At 53.5% G+C, this 10000-nt stretch overlaps 2 protein-coding genes across 4 annotated transcripts in view; one reads left to right on the top strand and one right to left on the bottom strand.

Annotated features, from left to right (window-relative positions):
* LOC126570521 (uncharacterized) overlaps nt 1-2435 on the bottom strand; it is a 6262-nt gene extending 3827 nt beyond the window's left edge. The window contains exons 1-2 of one of the 3 annotated variants that reach the window (XM_050228324.1): nt 2384-2435; nt 293-371 (exon numbers count right to left, since the gene is read on the bottom strand). In XM_050228324.1, coding sequence (XP_050084281.1) covers nt 293-357 — 65 coding nt within the window. In that variant the 5' untranslated portion in view covers nt 358-371; nt 2384-2435. The other 2 variants (XM_050228325.1, XM_050228323.1) reach the window with 2 other exon arrangements.
* Nucleotides 2436-2780: 345 nt separating this feature from the next.
* Nucleotides 2781-10000, top strand: part of LOC126571985 (uncharacterized) — a 13133-nt gene continuing 5913 nt past the window's right edge. Inside the window, exons 1-7 of the mRNA XM_050230944.1 lie at nt 2781-2921; nt 4362-4933; nt 5017-5399; nt 5474-5560; nt 5637-5737; nt 5819-6158; nt 6234-10000. The exon at nt 6234-10000 is cut by the window's right edge and continues 5913 nt beyond it. Coding sequence (XP_050086901.1) covers nt 4379-4933; nt 5017-5399; nt 5474-5560; nt 5637-5737; nt 5819-6158; nt 6234-10000 — 5233 coding nt within the window. The 5' untranslated portion in view covers nt 2781-2921; nt 4362-4378. The remainder of the gene's footprint in view (nt 2922-4361; nt 4934-5016; nt 5400-5473; nt 5561-5636; nt 5738-5818; nt 6159-6233) is intronic.

The raw sequence follows: 10000 nt of genomic DNA, 5'->3' as shown, positions 1-10000 counted from the left end.
ACAAACGGATCGAAAACGACTACCCCTGCGCTATCTATCTAGCAATATATTTACATGAAATTTGTCTACCAACACGGCCGGAGACACGGCTAGACGCCACGACGCGGCGTCATTTGCTAGGCAAAACATCATTATCAGCAGCAACAGCAGCAGCAGCACGCGGATTACAACGCGCACCCTCATCATCCCCACGGATCGTCATAAATCAAAGAAACACGCGGATCCAGGAGGCACCTCGCGGACCGCACAAGGACAAACAAATATGCAAAAAAAAAAAAAGAAGTACCCTTACCTCATGAACGTGTAGCAGCCATCGTGGTAGTTTGTTCGGATATCCAGCGTGCTGGGGCGCATCATGACCGCGGTAAGAGCTGTGGCGAATAAATACAAACAAAAAGGCGTCCGTTACACACGGGGGGGTTGACAAGGAAGACGCAATTCGACAGTTGTTAAGGCTGACTGGCTCGCTGGCTGGCTGGCTGGCTGGCTGACTGGATGATAAATCACGCTGACCAATGGGCGCTTCCTGCGCTCGCTGCGAGGACCCCGAAAACCCGTCGAATTCTCTCCACTCCACTCCGGTGGTGGTGACTGGCCACCGGAAGTGATTCACTGGAGGTCACGTAAACAACAAGGCGAGGCCGCACGGCCAAATGTGTCTCTGTGTGTGCCCGTTTTCTGTGGGTGGTGTGTGAAGTGGCGCACTTTGAATTTTTGAAAGTTAGCGCCTCAAAAACCGCTCGCTGGCCAATCCGAGCGATCACCGCAAAGCGTTCCCGCGCGTTTCGTTCCGGTTTCGGGTTCACCGTCACCGTCCAGACGTGACGCAAGGTGCGTGTTTGTTAGAGGGAGAGAGCGCGACAGACCGATAGCGTCAATAGCGTGGGAATTGGAAACAACATACGATGATTCTTCTCCCTTCCCGGATGGGCGGCGCGCGACGATGCTTCACGTGGAGCACGATGGATGACAATACCAGCTTCCAGCTTGCGAGTGGCGCTGCAGGCTAGTGGACTCACATGTTTTTAAGCGGAATCGAGCCGAGGGAGCAGGAAAGAGAAAAAAAAAGAGCAAGAAAAGGAACACCTGCTCCCCCACGGGGGGTGGCAATCGTCGTGGCACGACCGATCACGACATCATCATCATCCCCCCCGGGGGGGAGTTGGGTGGCTTAGTCAGAGCCACAGGGCGACCGCACGAGATACTCGTCATCGCGTTAGATCATTCCCAAACCGATTATCGATCGTTTGGGGCGGATGTGGTGGCGGTATGGACGCGATATGCCATCGTTATGTTGCGGTTTGCGCGCGCCATTCGACCGCGATATCCTCGTGACCGCAAAGAGATTGTGGCCGCGATTCCGTGGTACGGAAGGTCATGCGGTCGCGGGCGAGACACAATCTCTTTTTCACGAACAATCTCTCCTGGTCTCGCTGGTGCGCTACTGCACGCCTTGTTACACATATCAAGTCGGGGTGCGTTTGGAGGGTAGGTGATTGAGCACTAACCGCATATCACACAATATGCTCTTGTCCCTTCGCAATCGCTTAGTCCACCGTTGGCCGCAGAAGCCCACCCGAAGTAAACAGATGGTCGATAAACGGCTCGAAATACTGAAAACCACGGCGGGCATGATAAGTGCGGTAGACCTGGACACATTGGAGCATTTGATACGTACATTTGAAGCATGTATTCATTACACACTGGTAACCTTGCGCTGGTACCGTAAAGGTGAGTGGCGAACGATTTCGAGGCGAAAAATCGATCGCTGTCTGGCTGCACCTGGAGGGCCTCACACTGTACTCGGGGCACGCACCGTGACTCTCGCGACCGTGCTGCGTGGGGTTCAAGGATGCGCGACAACGCGTGCAATGCCCAAAAGCACTTGCAACAACGGCAGTAACCACAATGCACTACACTGTCTGGGCATTTTCCGTACGGGGAAAATCGCGAAATTCAGCTTCCTGGTTCAACTTTCACGAGCCACAGAGAAAGAAGCGGTTCCAGCAGCCTCGAGAGCACACAACATCTGCGGCATTCGCTGACACGCACGCCTTTCTTCTCGCGATCCTTGGTGTGTTCTCTGTGGCGCACCGCGAGCGAGTTTCTGCGCTCGATGGGGGGGACGACGACGACGACGATGAATGAAGCTATCCATCCATCGAAGCGGGCCGCCGTTCACGTCGAATCTTTATTTTTAGAACTGACGTCATACCTAAGCTCGGCTCGGAAAGATAAGCTGCGTGTTTGCAACGGGCACGCACCGGAATTATACGGCCAGTTCCGTCCCGCCGATGGTAGCAGGCCCTAGCTAGTGGCCCTCCCTGCCCCCTGCGCCCTCCAGCGAAATAGTATTCATTTACAATAACCCAAAAACACTTACGACACTGGGGCAGCGTTCGCACAACAGACAAAACAAAAATCCCACACCAACAAACCGTCGCCCGACTGACAGCTCGGGCCGTTGCGTGTGTACGTCAGTTTCGCTGGCTAGACGGGCGGATTGAGAGGGAGTGCGGGCCGATACGGGCTACGCGATGATCGTTATTGACCTGAGAACACGCGAATCGCTTGGATACGCGAGATGCAACGACCTGCAATCGGTGAAAATAGTGCCAGCAACACCATCACGGTACAGCGACTACCCGTAAACCACATCGTACAGGCTCGGCAACGGCATGTTTGAATGTCATCTGTCAAAAGGGGACAAACACTTGGGCACAGGCGCCTAAACGCACACAGTCAGTTCGCTTGTCACACACGGGAACGCACGCACCTATTTTTGCTTTGTGCACGGTAGAGGCCCTGGAAGGAAGACTGCTGGCCATTTTTATTAAGGATTTCGGGAGCTATCGGGAGCGAAAAGCAACGAAAAGCAGCGAGTGGAACCTAGCCGCGGTCCTCGGGGACCAAACACCAAGGTAGGTACGCGGTGCGGAGGACGGCGCATCGATCGCAGCAGCTGCACCCGAAAGTGGGAAAAGGAAGGGGCTTCCTTCGTTGCGCGGCGGGGCGATATCGATTCGCGTTTTTCGTATCCGCGTTCTCTCCCGCCGCAGCTGTGGATCGTCCCCATCCGTCCCATCAAGCCGTTTCCCAGAAAATGGGCGCCAGAAAGTGATGAACATGTATATGCAACGCGCTGTGTGTGGTTGACCCGGTTACCAAGCGGGGATGGCGTTCCTTGGCGGAGGCTCTGTTTTGGGACCGTCGTTTTCGTCCGTTCCGTCGCCGCCTCGCGAAACGGTTTCGTTCGTGCGTGCGTGCGAAAGGTGTGCGTATCCTCGCGCGTCTGTGTGCTTGTGTGTATGCGCGCGCCCGTTCGCCAGTGTGCCAGTGTGTTTGTACGCACACGAACAAGGAGCTCCGAAGGAAAAGAAGAAGCAGAAGCAGAAGAAGAAGAACCAGTAGAACAAGCGTTAAAAGTGAGCGAGTCCTGTGTTCTGCGCGCATCGCCCTCATCGATGGAAATTCTCGCGTGTGATTAAAACGATTTGTTATTGAAAAAGACAATCAAAATGGCGGCCAATGGACAATGGTGTGTGATGGGCAGCGGAGCAGTAAAAATTGAGTTAATGTATGCAACGGCGAGCGGCGGCGCGCCGTGATCGGTGGAGAGCGATTATTGCGCTGCGATTACGCTGACGACCACGGACAACGCGACGGTGAAGGTGTGTTTATGCTGCCCTAATAAACGGCAGATCCATCTCTCTGTGGTGTGGCTGGTGAGGAGAATCTATTTTTGCCCGTACCCGTGCTTGCTGCGTATGTTGTGTGTAGCGACCGCATTCGCAGCCAGTAATTGGCCAGCAGCGCCTATTACGATGGCGAAAATTCGCGTGTAATACATCGCGGTGTTCCGTGTGTGCTAACCGACAGGTTTTTCGAGCTCTCGCGCTCTATCGCGCACCCGTTTTGCAAACTACCCCAACGGGTGTGTTAGTGACCGATCTGCTGCTGCTGCCGCCCGTGTATATTATTGGCAGCCGGCAGCTACGACGACGGCGGACGGGGTGGCGGTGTGGCGCGGTGTTTTTCGCGAACATTTTTACTTTTCATTTTCGAACACCTTTCGGAAGCGGCTTGTGTCCTTGAACGGACACACCGTGTCGCTTTACTGGCGCGTCGTCACCATCATCATCATCGTCGTCTCCCCTTTCGTGTGTGTTTCAGCCGAGCTGGCCGAGGGGTGCGGGTTGCGTAGTGTTTACGGTGAATCATCAGCCCAAAACTTTGCCTTCTAGATGATGTGCCCCAGTGATGATGAGCAGTTGGTTTTCTAGTGTTTAACGGTTTTGCGTTTTTTTTTTGTTGTTCTTCTACCCTCTCTTTACGGTCACTTCCGGTGGTTGTCGCCGCAGCAAACGGAAGATAAACAATGCGTGGAAACCCGGATGACGTGAGCCCGCAAGTATGGAAAGACTGGATCCTGGAGGCTATCAAGCGGATCCGGTTTCAGAAGCAGCGGCCGAGTATCCAGCGCATCTGCCAGGCCATCGGCAGCCACCACAAGTTCCACGAGGATATCGTGGCGGAGAAGCTGGAGGAAGCGGTCGAGGCAGGGGCGGTGATCAAGGTGTACAACAAGGGTCTGCACTCGTACAAGGCCCCGACGTCGGCGCAGCGCCGCATCATCAACGTGACAAACGACAGTAACCTGTCGCGGCTCGTTGCGAAAGCGGTCCGCGATTTGGGCGAGTTCGATGGTTCCACGCAAAAGTCGATCGAAAACTACGTCCAGCAGACGAACAACCTGCACATCACACCGGACACCGATTACCGCAGCGTGATCCGCAACTCGCTCCGCATAGCGCTCAGCGAGCAGACGGTGCTGCAGGAGGGTCGGCTTTACAAACCCGGGCCCATCTTCAAGCCGCAAGCGAAACGCAAATCAACTTCACCGAAGAAACGGGGCTCCAAGCACCAGCTGGATGTAAGTGCGGCGAGCGGTCCCGGTGACACAGGACACACAGAGTGCATCTCTCTTCATATAATCATCATCTTTCTCTTTTGTAGCGTTCGGTTGATGGTAGTGCATGTTTGGTGTGCCAAGAGGGGGACGGTAATGGGTCCGAGGATGAAAGTTCCGAACCGCTGACGACCTGTAACGGGTGTGGCGTGGGGTTGCACGACAGCTGCTCGACTAGCCACTGTCCGGCTGGTGGATCGAGGCATCCTACTGCCGTTCGATTGTCGCGCCTGGTGGAGAAAGGCAACGTGTGGAGCTGTGAAGAGTGCAAAACGTGTGATGCGTGCGGCGACACGAGCCAGGAAGATGATGAGGATGAAGCGCTCAAGGGGCCCTGGCTGCTCGACTGCTGGAGCTGCAAGAAATATTTTCACCTTTCCTGCCTCAATCCGCCACTAGCGGAAACGAAAAAACCGAAAGCTCCGTGGAGGTAAGCTGCACACGACGGCGTACACCCCTTAGAGCCAGCCATAAACTAACGCCCTGTCTGTGTTTGATTCCTAGATGTTCCGATTGTCTAAGCCATTCGAAGGACAGTGATCGCAAATCTAGCGTCATGCGGCCTATTACTAGTGAGAAGAAGCGCAAAAGGTAGGAATCCAGTGCTATCAGAAGCAGTTTGGTTTGAGTGTAACGACGGTTTTTTTTTTCGTTCTCCTTTTGACAGATTACTCACAGGGGACAACGAAACGAAGGGAAGTGCGGATACTTCAGCTCTACCGGTACCTTACAAACATCCTTATGACTCACCTAGCGAGGATGCAATGGGTATGAATAGTTTAGGAGATCGAGAATGTATCTGTGATGTACCAGCAGGTACTTATCCGAAAATGATCCTTATCGCTTCAGAGAAACAAACACTACCGGACGGTGTGACGCCACAGGATGTCGAGCTGTATAAAACCGTTCGGGAACAGTCGACCAAGATCGTAGTGGGCGTGTCGCGGTCGTCAGGCAAAGCTCACGGTAGCAGTGGCGACGCTAGTAGTAGGGCAAGACATTTTTCGCCCGATCGTCATCACACCCAGCAACAGCATGCTGCGATGGCAGCGAACAGCAACAGCAGCATATTACAGCATTCCCCTTCGAAGCTGATGGCAGCGCAGGACCGTTGCCCGGCGGCGATCGAGTTCGGGAAGTACGAAATCGAGACCTGGTACTCGAGCCCATTTCCCCAGGAGTACGCACGGTAAGTCTGTCGAATGTAAACCTGAAACGAAGAATCTCTCACTCAACGCACATTATTCTGCTTCTATCTCACCAGACTACCGAAGCTATTCCTCTGTGAGTTCTGTCTCAAGTACACCAAAAGCAAGGCTGTGCTGCAGCGACATCAGGACAAATGTTCGTGGCGCAATCCACCGGGGACGGAAATCTACCGGCACGACGGTGTGTCGGTGTTCGAGGTGGACGGCAATGCGAACAAGATCTACTGCCAGAACCTGTGCCTCCTGGCGAAACTGTTCCTTGACCACAAAACGCTGTACTACGATGTGGAACCGTTCCTGTTTTACGTGCTCACGCGATACGATCGTAAGGGCTACCACCTGGTGGGTTACTTCTCGAAGGAGAAACACTGCCAGCAGAAGTACAACGTGTCGTGCATCATGACGATGCCACAGTACCAGCGGCAGGGCTACGGACGCTTCCTGATCGACTTCAGCTATCTCTTGAGTCGTGAAGAGGGCCAACCGGGCACGCCGGAGAAACCACTGTCCGATCTTGGCCGGGTATCGTACTACGCGTACTGGAAGTCGACCGTCTTGAACTTCCTGCAAGACCATCGGTCCGGCATACAAGGTGGCCGGAATGCGTTTTCATTGAAGCAGATTTCGCAAGAGACGGGCATGGTCATTCCGGACATTGTGCTTGCTCTCCAGTTGCTCTCGTTCATCAAGTACCGCAAGATTGATCGTGGCGGTGGCTTCAAGGTGTACCAGCCACTCATCTGCATCGACTGGCGGCAGGTGGACAAACAACACGAGCGGATGGTACGCGCAAGAATACGGTTACGTATCGAGAAGGAGTGCCTTCGCTGGACACCACTGTTCCTCAACTCGTGTGCATCCTACTCCGAGCTGGAAGCTGCCGGTGCGTTTGACATCAGCGGAATCGAAACAATCGCGAAGGTGGATGAAGAAGATGTTACGACTAAGCAGGAAGAGTCAGACCACGAAACAACCCACCAGGCAACAGTTCCGGAAGATGAGCCTGAAACCACCTCCGCACCGCACCAACAACTGGTGCGTGAACTAGGGAAGCGAAAACGACGAGAGAAAGGCACTGGAAGCTCAGTGAGCGCACGTGATGATACTGTGGCAACGGCCAGCACCAGTGTCAGTCATGCGACGCGCAGTAAAACACCGCTCGAGGAAGATAATTCTGATGCCGATGAATCGCCAGCTGATACGGCTGATGTTCGTGGTGCTTCGTCGGTAGCAACCGGTCGCAAACGGATACGTGGTGCGGATAAGGAATCATCCACCAAACGTGCAAGTGGTGGCGGAGTAAACAACGTCGAGCGGCTACGGAAACGACGGCGGCTCGATTCTGATGAAAACATGGAGGACAAATCGAGTAGCAGTTACGCACCGAAGGAGGAGCCCTCGCCAGTGTCCGGTCGTAGCAGTGCTTTACGGAGAAAACGGATGAATCTGCGGCTATCGGATTCGGAGCAAGAAGGCACGGATAAGAAAGCTCATCTCAGAGGCAGCAACCGATCAGTGGTGGATCAGCAACATACAAACAACACGGTGATCGATGACCAGGAGCAGGAGCAGTGTGGTCATCATGATGCTTCTGAATCCGGTAGGCTAAAGCCCGACGTTGACAGTAACAGTCCTACAGTGACATCCGGCAAACGTGGTCTCGGAATGCGTAACTCGAAGCGACTGGCAAGTGCGAGCAGTCCGGCTAATCGTGCTGAAACTCCGGAACCATCTTCCTCCTCCTCAACGATCGCACCTCCTGCTGTAGGGCTAGTAGTGGAGGACAAGGTTAAATCTTCTCGCCATTCAACGACAGGCACTGTGAGACAGAAGCAACATCAGACGATGGCCATAGAGGCAGCAATGGCATCAGCCACCATTCCTACTGCTGCTGCTGGTGCTGCTGCAACGAAATCTCCATCATCATCGCCTGGCAAAAGGAGTTCCCAAACTGCCTGCGCCTCTCCTCCGGCTAACAATATCGGCAAAGGACGGCATAAAGTAGGACCTGCTACGATCGCTGCCGCAGCGCGTCATAAGAAACGATCAGGCAAGAAACCATCGCATGGCGGTATGGTTGGAGATGCGAGTGAAAGTTCGTCAGGCGAAGCAGACGATGAGGAAGAAGAGGACGAAATGCGTCGACCTGTTCTTGCGGCCGCCATGGGAAATACCGCCGCCCCCGCTGCAACCACTGCTGTAGTTACGAAAAAATCACCCAACAAATCATCGAGCGGCTCTGCTAATGCCTCAACAGCGTCGAAAAGCTCCGCACGACTTCGTGACCAAACGGTCAGTCCGGATGGTAAACGAACCGATAACGTCGCTGTTAGTAAACGGTCCAAACTGAACAATACTGCTACGCCGCACACGAACAGTAGTGTAGCCGGCAGTGAGTCTGTTGCTGCCATAAATTCGATAGCGAATGAGAACCGAGAACGGTCAAGCGAATATGTATCAGCTCCCGTGTCGCATGGTGATAGACATAGCGATCAAATGGTAAACGACAGCAGCACAGTAGCATCGAAAGAGGTATCACGTATGGTGACCGATCGTTCACCGCCACGTAAACGATCGTCAGCGGAAACTAACCATTCAGTTATAAGTCGAACATCGGTTGCATCGGAAGTAGCCAGCAGTCAAACGCTGGTGCCACAGGCTCATAGAAGTGAGGAAATCATTAAAACGAGTCCCAGTAAGAGTGACAAAACGGTGGACAGCGTTATTCTGCAAGCACCGCCAACGGCAACTACAAACGTTGTGAAGCATGATGAAGAGCAACAGCAGGCGATGGACAATACATCAGGGGTAGCGGCCGATGCTACCACAAGCCAATCACAGTCACCCGTGGGTGCTGTCGAGATCCAGAAGCCCATGGTTACATCGGACAGTCAGACGACGGTCGGCAACGGCGTCCAAGGTGCTACAACCAGTGTCATAAGTGAGACGCTAATGAATGGTGTCGGCGTCAATGAAAAGATATCGGTGATAACGGAATCAAAAAACTGCCTATCTAGTAGCACGGTTCACAATCAAGTAACAAGTGGCGAGTCTGTGCAACGGCAGTGTGACGAAAGTGATAATCTGTTCGAGAAATCCCTGGAAGGTGCTCTACCGAAGGATGCGGGTAGCACGGATACCAATCAAGTTGACCAGCAAACTCTGAGTGTAAGTACGGCAACGCCAGAAAGCAAAGAACGGACAACAAGAAGCGTCGTGTCCTCTGACGGTAGTGACAGCGGCATGCATAGTGGTACCGGAACGGCTAGCAACAACACGGTCAGCGTTTTGAAAAGCAATGAGAACTACGATAAACATCACCATCACAAGGAAGACAATCGTCGACCGAAGGTAATCGTTGATGTGCCATCTTCGACGCCAGCAGCTGCCGTTGGCGAGACAAAGGACGAAGCTTCAAAAACAGATGGCAGTACGGGTGCCGTTGCAGTGGAACTAAATGCTACAGTTACTCCAAAAGATCCAAAATATCCAACCAAAAGCAGTAACGGTGAGCCGGGAATCATCCAACAGACAACAACACAACAACAACCGTCGTATCTGCCACAGATACAACCAATGAATCAATCGGTTGCTACTAGCGGTACTGTTAGCAGCGGCGGCTCGAACCCAGGCGTCCATGAGATGGCGATGCACAAGAAGAAGTTTATGAAAACGATGGAAAATGCCAACGAATCGAATTCGACCGGCTCTGTCACAAATAGTTCCACGACGAAGGTAGCAACGTTGGACACATTCCAGACTTCGGTTGCAACGGTGCCGACTGCGGTCGACCAACCATCGGATCCTACGTCAGTGATTAAAC

The sequence above is a fragment of the Anopheles aquasalis genome, chromosome 2 (assembly GCF_943734665.1).
Source record: "Anopheles aquasalis chromosome 2, idAnoAquaMG_Q_19, whole genome shotgun sequence".
In the NCBI taxonomy this organism is placed as follows: Eukaryota; Metazoa; Arthropoda; class Insecta; order Diptera; family Culicidae; genus Anopheles; species Anopheles aquasalis.
The sequence above is the reverse complement of the archived record's forward strand: the minus strand, read 5'-3'. Positions and strand labels throughout refer to the sequence as shown.